The sequence below is a fragment of the Notolepis coatsorum genome (assembly GCF_963971535.1).
Source record: "Notolepis coatsorum genome assembly, chromosome: 3".
Lineage (NCBI taxonomy): Eukaryota > Metazoa > Chordata > Actinopteri > Aulopiformes > Paralepididae > Notolepis > Notolepis coatsorum.
Window position 1 is genome coordinate 13,971,757 of NC_140167.1, and position 14,383 is coordinate 13,986,139.

At 45.9% G+C, this 14,383-nt stretch overlaps 1 protein-coding gene across 1 annotated transcript in view; it reads right to left on the bottom strand.

The window, feature by feature from the left end:
- Positions 1–1,346: 1,346 nt before the first annotated feature.
- The window catches only part of numb (NUMB endocytic adaptor protein), a 37,638-nt gene continuing 24,601 nt past the window's right edge, over positions 1,347–14,383 (bottom strand). The window contains exons 5-9 of the mRNA XM_084310252.1: positions 11,187–11,391; positions 9,199–9,501; positions 5,505–5,651; positions 4,647–4,808; positions 1,347–4,201 (exon numbers count right to left, since the gene is read on the bottom strand). Of these exons, the coding sequence (XP_084166378.1) occupies positions 3,327–4,201; positions 4,647–4,808; positions 5,505–5,651; positions 9,199–9,501; positions 11,187–11,391 (1,692 nt within the window). The 3' untranslated portion in view covers positions 1,347–3,326. The remainder of the gene's footprint in view (positions 4,202–4,646; positions 4,809–5,504; positions 5,652–9,198; positions 9,502–11,186; positions 11,392–14,383) is intronic.

A 14,383-nucleotide genomic window follows, 5' to 3' on the forward strand; every position in this document is an offset into this window, starting at 1 on the left:
TTCAATTGTCAGTGAATCAGGCATTCTTGCCCACAACTAAATATAACCTGTGATGTTTAAAATAATTCTGCCTGAGATGGCAGGCTCACTCTGTATAGACAACCTGAAACGTTTCCCCCTGGAGCTGCTGTATTACCTCAAAAGTGGTCATTCATCAATAACTTTGGACAGCAGTCAGTGGTGTAGTGGTAGTTGAGGAGGTGGAAGGGCCGTCTTAAATACTTCAAAGCTTCGTTCGATGGGCATATATGTAAAAAAAAATATATATATCTATATATGATTATTTTTATTTTTTTTGCAAAATCAACTCTGCCTCTCTTTGTTAATTACAACAAGCAATGCTGTTTGTTATTTAAGATGAGGTCGGACTCGGCACTGACAGATTTGTGTTCATTGTGCTGCTTTTATAAAGCCTCAAATGACGGCTTACAATATTTCATGAAAGCAAAGTGTTTTGTTTGTCTAAGATTTAAAAATGTTTAAACTTTACAGCACTGACAAAGTTGAACAAAGTGCTGTACAAGTCCCACAAAAAAAAGAACATATATATATATATATATATATATATAAAAAAAATATTATTTCGAAACTTCTAATTAAAATCGAATCTCAGCCCCGAAGCTTCGAATTCCAAAAAAATAATCGAAGGTCAGCCCTACTGCTGGGGGTATAGCTACTACTGTATATATTTTATTAGTAATTAGACTCTAAATAAGCAGAAAAAGAGGTAGGTGTTCTCCGTAAGCAGTCCTGCCTGAAGGCTAGTATCTCCCTTGACCAGGGAAGATTCCTACTTAGGCTGACTGGCAAATATTTGGCCTATCAAAGATTGCAGTGCCTTGACCCCAGATGGATTTCCCCCACAACCCGAGGAAGTCAAAGGAGGTTAGAGTAGTAGTAGTATAGCCAGATTTAGACTTTGGTACAACCATTCCTAGTAAACCCTAATAAGTAATATGTTTGAATTGTGTGTGTTACACATGTAACGGTTGTGACAACAACGTCACCTCAAACTTCGATGCCCCGAGTGGGAGTTGAACCCCCGTCTCCCACACCGCGGGCAACACAGACCGCTATACCAAGAGGTGAATTCACTGCTTTGTACCGTGTCTATGCGTCTTTTGAGGATGTTGAGTGAGTTTAACCCATAGCACCGCTACTCACCCCAGCCCTTCGTGACTGCACTTCACGATACCATCCATTACACACATATACCTGCATATACCTTCAACTACTCCACTGTTGTACAGTACTGTATTATACACACACCAAACTTGACTGTAAATAAAACAAAAGACAACAGTTTTTCCTCTACCACCATCAATTTATTCAATCTTTTAGCTTCAATATTTCTGGAAAGAAGTGGAATAAAGTAATGAAATAATTACAAAATGGAAAGAAAAACAGATCAGAGAATCGATCGTATTCACAGGTTTGATTGGTTATAAAAAAAAAAAAAAAGCATGACAAGACAGAAATCAAGAGAACGAGAGACGAAACGGAATCAATCTCCCCGTTCCTTTCACCCCCACCGCAAATAGAACCACAGGTCTGCAGGGGTCAAAGGTCGGGGCACCCTGTCTTTTGGCCACAGCTTCGTGTACTGCAGCGCCACGACTGGCTTTCAAACAAAACCACCTCACCAGCCACGCAAACCGCCGATCATAGTTACCCGTGAGGTCGATAATAATCAACTGCTGTAGTGCTTGTGCAAAAATAAAATTAAGAATTCATCTACTTAGGGGGGTATTAACCAATATTGTTAAAGTACAAAAAAAGAATGACAATGAAGATGAAGACAGAGGAAGTAAAATATTAAGAACTAATGCGTACTAATAGGGCTGTCCGTAGACTATAGTAGTACATCGTCTGCGTATAGTAGTCACACTAACTGAATAGTTCATTTGAATTGCTTATCCCATTTTGTTGTCCTGCAAAAAATAATTAAAATTATTTGCATCTGGCATTAGTCAAAAGACCAAACGCATGTCATCTGTGAATATTGAGTAAGTATAATTTCCCCGGGAATAATAGATTAGATACGACATGAAAATCATAAGAAATAAAATAAAAAATAAAATAAAACACATTGACTTGCGAGTTGACTTAAAAGACCCTATTAAATGACCGCGTAAGTCATAAAGGGACAGCCCTAAGTACGAAACGATTAAAAACTGATAGTAAAAAGAGGCAACCAGTCGGGCATCATCACCATTGCCGAGTCCACATTGATTGTTGCTGCAATGATAATCTATTTACAGTGAGATGCTGCACATCCAATCACAGGATGCAATGAACGGCAATAAAGAGATCTCTTTTTTTTCTTTCTTTTTTCTTTTCTTTTTAAACGAAAACAAAAAAAAAGTAAAGCAGCTGTCCCTTCACACACAATCTCTCTTTACATCACATTTTAAAATTAGCACTGCCATGAGCTGTGTGTACAGTATAGATTCTTTATAGATATATATATTTATGTATAATATATGGTCATTTCTTGTTTACACGCACGTCATCCACTCATCTCGTGTAGCTAGCCTGTGCCTTTGGCAAGATTACTTTACAATTCTTCTGTTAAGATTCCAAAGCTATTTAAAATATACTTAATGCATAAAAATAAAGATTTTGGCATTCTCTCACTTTTTAATCTTCTGATTTTGAAGTTTTTAACGAGAACCCCTCGTCGTCCGGAAGCTCAGTTCTCTTCAGTGCTGCAGTCCTTCTGTCGGGTGAGAGGGGAAGAGTCTCGTCTCCTGCCACCAGGGGGCGGTGCTGTGGGGGTGGACCAGGGGGGGGAGAGGGAAGGGGGGACGGGGTGCAGGAGTTGCTTGTGTGTGTCTCTCTCCGGAGATGGTAACGGCTGGGGGAGGGGGGTCAGCACCCACGACTACACCACAGGGTTAATGACGACCACGCCAATCCGAAGCGAGAACAAAACAATACAGACGATGCTAATTAAAATGCCTGGTGAACTGCACCCTCGTTAACAACTGCAAGCCGCTTCCACCGCTGTCCAGAGCTCAGCTCACCTGCCGACTCACCCCTCCGTCATCACCTCCGTCATCATCCCTTCCATCACCCCCTCCGTCATCCCCCGTTTCCTGTCCCCTCTGCTCCGCTTGTCCACTGAAGCAGAGAGAGGGAGAGAGGTAGAGAGGTAGAGGTTTGCCCCCCCCCCCCCCCCCCCCCCCCCCCCCCAGCCTCCCTCCACACTCCTTCCTCTCCAGTCTAATTCCCAGCCTGCTCACAGTCAAACCAAAACAGCCTCCACACATTAGCCAGTCTTTTTTATCTTCCTTATTCTCCCAGAAACCCCACCATGCGGTCTTTTAGAGCTGGATCTCAAAGGTCTTGTGCAGCTCGCTGGAGAAGGGGTTCGTGGGCGACGGCGTGGTGCGCTGGCGGGAGCGGCTCTCCAGAGCCGCCCACTGGGCCTCGAAGGCGTCCGCCTGATGCTGCTGGGGCGGCAGCTGGGGGACGGGGGAGGACGGAGGGGGCAGGGAGGGCGGCGCCCAGTTCTCGGCGCCCCCGTTGAAGGCCACGCTGCCGTTGGGAGGCTGCTGGAAGGCAGCGGGGTTGACGACGACGGGCTGCGGGGGTTTGCCGAACGGACCGACGCAGAGGGCGTGCGCGTCGTACTGGGGGGGTATCGCGGAGGCCGAGACGGGGTACTGGGGGGGAAACGCGGAGGCCGGGACGGGGTACTGGGGCTGCGCGGCCGAGCCGAACACGTTAGCCACCATCTGCGAGGGCGTGATGCCCACCACGGGCACGCTGGGCTGGGCGAACGGCAGCCCGTTGGACATGGGGTAAGAGGCCGGGGCGTGGTGGTGGTGGAAGGCGGGCTGGCGAGGGGGCAGGATGGGCACCGCGGTGGGCATGGGAGACATGAAGGCCACCGGCGGTAGGGACGCCACAGGCATGGGGGAGGCGGGGAACGTCTGGCCGGCGGGCGAGGGCACCGCCAGGGTGGGGAACGCCTGGCCGGCGGGCGAGGGCACCGCCAGGGTGGGGAACGCCTGGCCCGCGGCCGAGGGCACCGCCAGGACGGGGCTCGGGTGCCGCGACGGCGCTCGGACAGACTTGGTCACCTCCTCCAGCCACCGGTCCGCCTCCGAGGGAGTGCGTCTGTGGGAGGAGGGCAGGACCGGAGAGCAGGTGGGGGGCGGGATCACAATCACTGGGGCGGACGTCGACCAATCACCTGCGACGAGAAGGAAGCGGGTAGAATGAGTGAAGGAACACCAGAGAACACAAAGAGAACGTGACGGAATAGAACATGAAACGCTGCATCGCTTAACCCTTTCACTACCACACTACGGAAGGTTAACCCTTTCACCACCCACACTACAGAGTGAAAGGGTTAACCTGTAGTGTGGCTGTGAAAGGGTTAACCCGTTGCCGTGTGGTAGTGAAAGGGTTAACATTCTGTATCGTCACAGTGAAAGGGTTAACCCTTTGGTAGAGTGGTAGTGAAAGGGCTAAGAGAGAGATTAATATTAGTAACCGGTGATTAGTCCTGTAACTCCAAATCAAACCAAACACGCTCCCAAATCACACGAATAACAAATCAAGCAATCAATCTAGTGTGCGGTTAATTAAGAGTTCTTTCAACAGCACACCGTGACTCGTCAGTCAGAAGGTCTTACCTGGCTGGCCGGAGGCGGGGCCCCCCGCTGGGGTCTTAGCCCAGGGGTTAGTGTCTCGAGCGGGCAGCGGAGGAGGGGGCAGGACTGGGAGGGTAGCGGTGGAAGCGGCAGGAGGAGGGGCAACAGCAGCAGCCAGAGGGAAGACGGGCGCTGAGCCGTTCACTACGGCAGACAACGAGACAGGAGCTCTAGTTCATGCAAGCTGGTCGAGCAGAGGACTGTACTGTGCCGACATCAGACAGGCAGGTTATACACGACGTGCAGAAGAACTCAATTCACATGCCATGAACTAACTGTGAAAATCAGTGTTATGGGTTAAGATTGTGAGAGAGTATTAAAAGCAGAAGAAGTCATCTTCAGAAGTCTGGTTATGACGGTCAGTGTGTCTCCCTTAAGACCTTTCTCTTCTAGTAGATACGCGGGGATAACTTTGGTTCTGGGAGCTGGGATGAGCACAGTCCCACGGTCTCTTACAGTTTGAAAATTGGTCTTATTTAGGTACTTGCATCACAATATATGGACCCATTCTTGGCCCGTGTGGTTTACTCTGCCGATTCCATCACAGCTGTCCTATATAAACCTTCTCTAACTTGACAACATGAACATTCTAAATTAGAGTGTTCCCCCTGTTGCAGTGTCTGCCAACACAATAGCTGACGGGTAAACACACCGGGCCCTGAGCTGCTCCCCTAGCAACGCAATTCTTCTGAAAAGGTCTGACAGTACGTTATATCCACTAAACAATGAGCCAAATTATGTTGAAAATTGGGACAATTTTCCAATTCGCCACCACAGCTGTCAAATAAACGGCTGCGAAAAACACTGAAGGTCGGAGAGCGAGCGCGGCGGCTACCATACCTGGCGGTGCAACGGGAGACTGCGGCGAGGAGGTGGGTCTGGGCATGGGGACCGAGGAGAAGGGGTCCTCCGGGGGGCCGCTGAAGGCCGTGGTGATCTGGGTGCACAGGGAGCTGATGCTGTCCGTCTCTCCTTCCACCTCCGGGACTGGAGCGGGAACAGCAGAGAGAAACCTCCATGAAGCCACGACTGAACAGAAAGCTAAGCGCAGGACCGCTGATCTCTACAGGAATGGAGGTGTTTGTGCACCAAAGGGTTCATGGGATGGCTGAGAGGTGTGCGTGGTGGAGGCAGGGTAGTTAGAGATCAGTTAGGCCCCTATTTTTGGTCGTCGACCAAAAACACGCTTCTTTAATCAATACAAATATACATATATATATAATAAAAACACACTTCTTCAATCAATATCTTAAATGAAATGAAAAAAAAGAACATTCTTACTGTCTTATACTATCATGCACTCTTCCTACTATACTAATATGTCTTTACTACTATGCACTCATCACTGCAGCACCCAAGTTTCAGCACTGTTTGATGAACATTGTTACTCAAACTCAGAAGAGTCGTACCCTTCCTGCTGACTTGTCGTACAGAACTTGTAAGTTGCTTTGGATAAAAGAGTCAGCTAAATGACAAAACGTACAAATTAGGGCTGGGACTTTATCGCATTAATTTAGATTAATTAACTACAAAAAGAATTAGAAGTAAAAAGAATTTATGCATTTAATCGCATGATGATTTTTCTTTATTGAATGTTACCTTTCAAAGGAGACCAGACTCATGCATGTGCTATAAGTATAAAGTATAATAAATCGCAAATTACTTTTTTTCTTAGTCTGGTTTGTTCATAAAAAAAAATTTAAATAAGAGAAATTGAGATCAATCAAGAGTTGTTTTCCCCCCAATGGTCAACTGTTCTGGAATGTACTTGAAAGTACTGCGTTTTACTTTTACCTCGAAAATGCTTGAGTTTACAAAAGGTCCTTTGCGCTATATATATATTATTCCTAAAATTGCTGCACTTTGTTAAAAATTGCACTGATCTGTTGGTCTGTGTAGTAGCTAATACAGGATTTTGCTGATTGATTGAAAAGTTTATTAACAGATTGCAGAATGGGTACAGTACAGTACAGCTCAATACATACAATTGTTAAGGGGATGCAGACCAGAGAAAGACTTTCGTCTTGTTTACATCAGGGTCCCCCATTTTCAATTCATCCTATGACACACACGACATACAGATAGACAGTACTGCTACATCTATACATTTATGACTTAACATATGTATAATGTATATTCATTGATTCACTCGTATACCAAAATGTATTTGAATTGAAATGTATACATTTATAAAACAAGGCATATTTAGCCAAGATATGTTGCCAGAACATGAAAAGAAAATGCGTTCATGTGCGCTTTGGCGGAGATCCGCTTCTACTCTGAAAACCCGGCCTCACAGAGGTATGTTGATGCGAAGGGGACACGCTTTATCAGCGCAGCATTACACAACACTGGGTAGTCGTTCCGGACTGATATCCAGAACTTTGGGAGGGCCTGTCCAGTGAACTTGACTTTCAGTAGCTCCTCACACGAACGATCATTGAGCACTTCCTGCTCAGACAGTGGCCTGCTGCGTCACACGTAATGAACAAAATCTCTACTGATTATCCTGGAGTGCCACTAACGGAGCTCATTATCAGCAAATGTATCTGCCAATGGGTTGTTTTTGTCTGCAAGGAAAATTTGCGCTTCTTCTCAGAGTTAAAAAAAAAGCGATTTAATTTTATATATTCTTTTTTTGCCAATGCGCACTTTTCTGTTTGTTTGAGAACCGCTGATCTATGATATACGGTCACCCGAGGGAGCTTAAAGGGAAACTACGCCCAATTTAAGGATTCATACATGTTATTCCACTGGTCTAAGATGGTCCAAAAGTATTTGTGAAAACAAACAACTCTCTCCCTAATGCAAATACGAGAGAGCTAAAACTCGAACCTGTGATGAAAAAAATGCAGTCCATTTGTGACGTCATCAAGTATAAAGTGTGGAGCTGCTCCATAGCTGCTTTCCATCCGTGGGAAAGATGGTTTTTTTAGATGACACTGAGAGGAACCCAGGGGAATGTTCTGAGTATATAGGTACATTTCCTGTTCCAGAACCGAGAACACTACTATACATACAATAAAGCTCATTTGGGTATAAAAACTCAAAAAAAGTGGCTCCACAAAATCAGTCTCTCATTCATGGTACGTGAGCGTACCCCTTCACCGTAGCCTTTTAATGCCCTCGTCGATTTTTACTTCTCTGGTTTCTGGCTTTCGGGAGATGAGTTAAAAAATATTGATTGAACTTTCTTGGGCCCTGAAAATAATACATTGGGTTCCCCTGTTTATCTCACAACCCGTTCATTTGAAAGGCTGTGATGTGTAGGTTAGCTAGCGTAGCGTTACTGAGGTCAGACGTGTGTCTCACCCGTGTTTGTCAGACTTGTGTCTCACCCGTGTTTGTCAGACTTGCGTCTCACCCGTGTTTGTCAGACGTGCGTCTCACCCGTGTTTGTCAGACGTGCGTCTCACCCGTGTTTGTCAGGCGTGTGTCTCACCCGTGTTTGTCAGACGTGTGTCTCACCCGTGTTTGTCAGACTTGCGTCTCACCCGTGTTTGTCAGACGTGTGTCTCACCCGTGTTTGTCAGACGTGTGTCTCACCCGTGTTTGTCAGACGTGTGTCTCACCCGTGTTTGTCAGACTTGTGTCTCACCCGTGTTTGTCAGACTTGTGTCTCACCCGTGTTTGTCAGACGTGTGTCTCACCCGTGTTTGTCAGACGTGCGTCTCACCCGTGTTTGTCAGACGTGTGTCTCACCCGTGTTTGTCAGACGTGTGTCTCACCCGTGTTTGTCAGACTTGTGTCTCACCCGTGTTTGTCAGACGTGCGTCTCACCCGTGTTTGTCAGACGTGCGTCTCACCCGTGTTTGTCAGACGTGTGTCTCACCCGTGTTTGTCAGACTTGTGTCTCACCCGTGTTTGTCAGACGTGCGTCTCACCCGTGTTTGTCAGACTTGTGTCTCACCCGTGTTTGTCAGACGTGCGTCTCACCCGTGTTTGTCAGACTTGTGTCTCACCCGTGTTTGTCAGACTTGTGTCTCACCCGTGTTTGTCAGACTTGTGTCTCACCCGTGTTTGTCAGACTTGTGTCTCACCCGTGTTTGTCAGACTTGTGTCTCACCCGTGTTTGTCAGACTTGTGTCTCACCCGTGTTCGTCAGACGTGTGTCTCACCTGTGTTTGTCAGACTTGTGTCTCACCCGTGTTTGTCAGACTTGTGTCTCACCCGTGTTTGTCAGACTTGTGTCTCACCCGTGTTTGTCAGACTTGTGTCTCACCCGTGTTTGTCAGACTTGTGTCTCACCCGTGTTTGTCAGACGTGTGTCTCACCCGTGTTTGTCAGACGTGTGTCTCACCCGTGTTTGTCAGACGTGCGTCTCACCCGTGTTTGTCAGACTTGTGTCTCACCCGTGTTTGTCAGACGTGTGTCTCACCTGTGTTTGTCAGACGTGTGTCTCACCCGTGTTTGTCAGACTTGTGTCTCACCCGTGTTTGTCAGACTTACGTCTCACCCGTGTTTGTCAGACTTGTGTCTCACCCGTGTTTGTCAGACGTGCGTCTCACCCGTGTTTGTCAGACGTGCGTCTCACCTGTGTTTTTCATGGGGAAGTCAGACTTGCGCTGCATGGTGGAGGGGAGCTCGCACCGCAGGGACAGCTGCCGCTTGAAGGGCGAGGTCTTCTGGCTGAGCGCCGGGAAGCCTCTGAACGAGCCCTGCCTGGCCAGGGCCTCGACGGGCGCGTGTCTGCGGGGGATGACCTGGGGCCCCAGCATGGGCACGGAGAGGGGCGGGGAGGACGAGGGCGAGTGGCCCCCTCCTGACTGGGGCGCTAAGGGGTTGGTCATGCATCCGGCCGAGTTCATGGGAATAGTAACCTTGCCATCTGCCTCCCCTGTTGGAAACAAGGGGGGGGGGGCATCAGTCTACAATAGTCTAACATGTAAACATCAGTCTACAATAGTCTAACATGTAAACACCAGTATATAATAGTCTAACATGTAAACATCAGTCTACAATAGTCTAACATGTAAACATCAGTCTACAATAGTCTAACATGTAAACACCAGTATATAATAGTCTAACATGTAAACACCAGTCTACAATAGTCTAACATGTAAACACCAGTCTACAATAGTCTAACATGTAAACACCAGTCTATAATAGTCTAACATGTAAACACCAGTCTACAATAGTCTAACATGTAAACACGTCTATAATAGTCTAACATGTAAACACCAGTCTACAATAGTCTAACATGTAAACACCAGTCTACAATAGTCTAACATGTAAACACCAGTCTACAATAGTCTAACATGTAAACACCAGTCTACAATAGTCTAACATGTAAACACGTCTACAATAGTCTAACATGTAAACACCAGTCTACAATAGTCTAACATGTAAACATCAGTCTACAATAGTCTAACATGTAAACACCAGTCTACAATAGTCTAACATGTAAACACCAGTCTACAATAGTCTAACATGTAAACATCAGTCTATAATAGTCTAACATGTAAACATCAGTCTACAATAGTCTAACATGTAAACATCAGTCTACAATAGTCTAACATGTAAACACCAGTCTACAATAGTCTAACATGTAAACACCAGTCTATAATAGTCTAACATGTAAACACCAGTCTACAATAGTCTAACATGTAAACACCAGTCTACAATAGTCTAACATGTAAACACCAGTCTACAATAGTCTAACATGTAAACATCAGTCTACAATAGTCTAACATGTAAACACCAGTCTACAATAGTCTAACATGTAAACATCAGTCTATAATAGTCTAACATGTAAACATCAGTCTATAATAGTCTAACATGTAAACATCAGTCTACAATAGTCTAACATGTAAACATCAGTCTACAATAGTCTAACATGTAAACACCAGTCTACAATAGTCTAACATGTAAACATCAGTCTACAATAGTCTAACATGTAAACACCAGTCTATAATAGTCTAACATGTAAACATCAGTCTACAATAGTCTAACATGTAAACACCAGTCTACAATAGACACTGAATCAATAAAGAAATATCTTATCTCAACTAGAGGGAACTGTAGGAGAAAATATAAAGACCTGGTGATTACAAAATAAATAAACATAAAATAAATCCATCTTTGAAACGACAGTTACAGCCAACAATAGACCATAATTGTCCAACTTCCAACCCATAGTGCTAATTGTATTGGTTGAATTAACAAGTTTGACGCGTGTCAAAGTAATCTGTGTAAAGGCTCACAGATGCAGACTGTCCGTGGATAAAACAACATTGTCCAATTAAAAGAATAACCCGAGCCGGGGGACGGACGGGGGCACGACGACACACACACACACACACACACACACACACACACACACACACACACACACACACACACACACACACACACACACACACACACACACACACACACACACACACACACACACACACACACACACACACACACACACACACACACACACACACACACACACACACACACACACACACACACACACACACACACACACACACACACACACACACACACACACACACACACACACACACACACCTTTCTTGCCGTCCTGCAGTTGCCTCATGACTTCCTCGCGTTCCGCCGCCTCCGTTGCCGTGGTGACCCGAAAGGAGCCCTCGCGGGTGAAGGTGGTCCTGTTGGCGTCGAAGGTGGCCGTCACGCCGCACTCCTTCTCGCGCTTCTGCTTGCGCTCCAGACAGGCGGCGAACGCACAGCCGACGGCGTGGCTGAGGCGCTCTCCCTGGAGGAGAGAGGGGGCTCCGTTAGGCTGGACAGGATGCGTGAACACTTAAGGTAACGCACTTGCGTTCAGCTTTTCGTTCAGCGTTTCTCTGATTGGCCACACGCCCACGTGGCCGCGCTAGCACACGCCCTTATCCGCGCCCTGCCACTCTGTGTGTTGCGCCGCGTTGCCTACCGCTGTTGGAACAAATGTTTTTTATTTTCTCTTTTTTTTTTACATGAAACAAGACAAACAATACAGTAATAATCAACAATTATTTGTAAATAGAAGAAAAAGGAGTTTTTCATTGATCAAGAGTGGATATATGTTGCAATCTGTTAAATAAAGTTTTCATTCATTCATTCATTGTCCTTGTGTTACATAAAACCCATCTGTGGCCTTGTGCAGAGGAAGGTGGTAAATACATGTTAAGATATTCAAAATCGTCACAGCAGTATAGTTTGTTTATACTTCAGAAGTATGATATTTAAACATGGTCCCCAAAATGAATGGAAGCGAATGAGGAGCCTGACACCTGGGAGGAATGGGGGTGTTGCAGCGTTGGGGATGTTTAAAAAATATAATTTAATATATAATATAATATAATAATTTGTGCTTCACCTAAAAATTTGGTCAGCAGCCTCCACTGATGTACAGTGATTCAAACCCCCTCAATGTGCAGTTTCTAGTTAATCAGTCAGCAGCCTCCACTGATGTACAGTGACGCGTGAATCTGGTAGTTGTTTTGATAAATATGTTGTGTATTCGCGCAATTCGATTCGGACATAACATTACATTTCCGCATTTCATTTCCGCAAGGGACCTCTGCCGCTCGCGCCGCGCTGCAACACACAGGAGCGGCAGGCGGCGATAAGGGGGCGGGCTAGCGCGCGGTCACGTGGGCGTCGTGGCCAATCAGAGAAACGCTGAACGCAAGTAGGTTACCTTAAGTGTTCACGCGGACAGCGTATGCCTCCTAAAGTGTCTAAACGGCAGTACAGGAAGTACAGGCGTTCCGGTTTCGACATAAAACAATTATAGAAACGTGTGGTCCAGTTCAACACTGCCATCATCCAGTCCATCCTCACCCTCTCCATCATCACCTGGTTCCCTGCAGCCACGGTCAGGGACAAGGCCAAGCTGCAGCAGGTGATACGATCAGCGGAGAGAGAGGGTGATCGGCTGCCCCCTTCCCTCCCTCGAGTCCCTACATTCCCCTCCAGGGCCTTGAGGAGGGCGAGGAAGATCATGGCAGACACCGCCCACCCGGGTCACTCACAACCTCTTCACCATGCTCCCCCACGGCAGGCGGCTACGGCTGCCCAAGACATTAAAGTCCCGCCATAGACTCAGCTTCTTCCCCCTCAGCAGCTCGCCTGGTAAACGAGTCAGGTGTCCCCCTGCTCCCCCCCCCCCTAGCTGCTAGGGCTGGACCTCTGGACTTGAACTGTGCTGCACTGTTTCCATGTCCCCTACCACTGCACTTTACTGTCTTATTGTTGTCTCACTGTTCTGTCCTGTTTTGCACTTACTTATTTATTTATCATTATTATGTTGTTCCTATTTGTGAAAATATCAATCATGCACTGTAATGTCAAATCACGTTCCATTTTGTACCTGTACATAATGGTGAATAAAGAAATCTGAATCTGAAGTGCACAATATTTCCTTGTTTAAGCCACTGCAACGGCTTTGCCTGAAGAATTTACTACATGACCGGGACGTTCTAGTTTTTTTTTTAACAAATGTTTTTTATTTTCCCTTTTTTTAACATAAAACTAGACAAACCATACAGTAACAGTAAAATCTATAATAAATCACAGGACAATGACAGAAATAATAATAACAATAATGAAAGTCCAGTAATTAAATCAAAATAAATGTAGATTGTTTGCCGACAGGATTCGGGAAAAGTTTAGTCCTTTCGGAGGCAGCTTCCAGGGGAAGTACATACACCGGAAATTCTACCCCATAGACACTTTCGGCAGTAGTTCTTTACCAGGCTTTATGGCACGGAGATAAAACTGGGAACGAGTCCATGGCTCCATGCCCTCGTTCCATTGGCCGTGTGTTTACATGCATGCGGTACCGCGGCTATCGATCTCAATGCAATTAAGCTAAAAGTCAGACGGAGCGCTTTTTACAAGAACCTATGAAGTTACAACTCCCTTAATGACCACGTTTACATGTTTTATGAAGTTACCTCCCAGGACAGCTGAAGCCCGGCCAATTTTCCACCTTCGACTAAAAACACACGTCTTCTTCAAATAATATCTGAAAAGGGAAAAACTAACCTTCTTACTGTCTTACTTTTACTATTATGTACCTTACTACTATACTACTATACTTTAGGGTGACCATATTTTGATTTCCAAAAAAGAGGACATGCTGGCCCCAGCCTCGAGATACTTAATGATACTTTGCACAATCAAAGCGGGCATGGCCACCTTCATTTCACTATGTCTTGTGTATGTACTGTACTGTATGTGATGAATAAACCTTATGAGGGCCGACGGTCCACTCTACTGGTTAAAGTTGCTTACTCGTGAGTAGTACGTTCATTGATAAAGAAAAATAATGTCCACAGCCACGAAATATTCACGTCACTACTACAAGTTAAGAAAACTGTATTTTCCCAGTCTCCTAAATCACCGCAGACTCGACACATGACAAAATTCCTCCACACTGGAAAGCAGTAAATATCAACTTGCCGGCTCTCTCCACAGCAAAACGGTAGGCAAGGCACCCTGGTCTAGAAATGCAGGCTTCAATCTATGTTGTTTAGGCCCCGTTTAGACAAGCGTTTTGTGAACAGAAACCGCAAAAGTCATCTTGCGGTTTCACTTTTAATTTTACGTTTAGACAAGCGTTTTGGAGTGGAATTCTCCGTGCAGACGACGCTGTAACGACGGAGACCCGCTGTCACACGATTGGCGCATATGTCACATGACGTGCTGTGAAGACCCGCCCTACTCTGCCTCTGATTCGCAGACTGTGGATGGGGAATGTG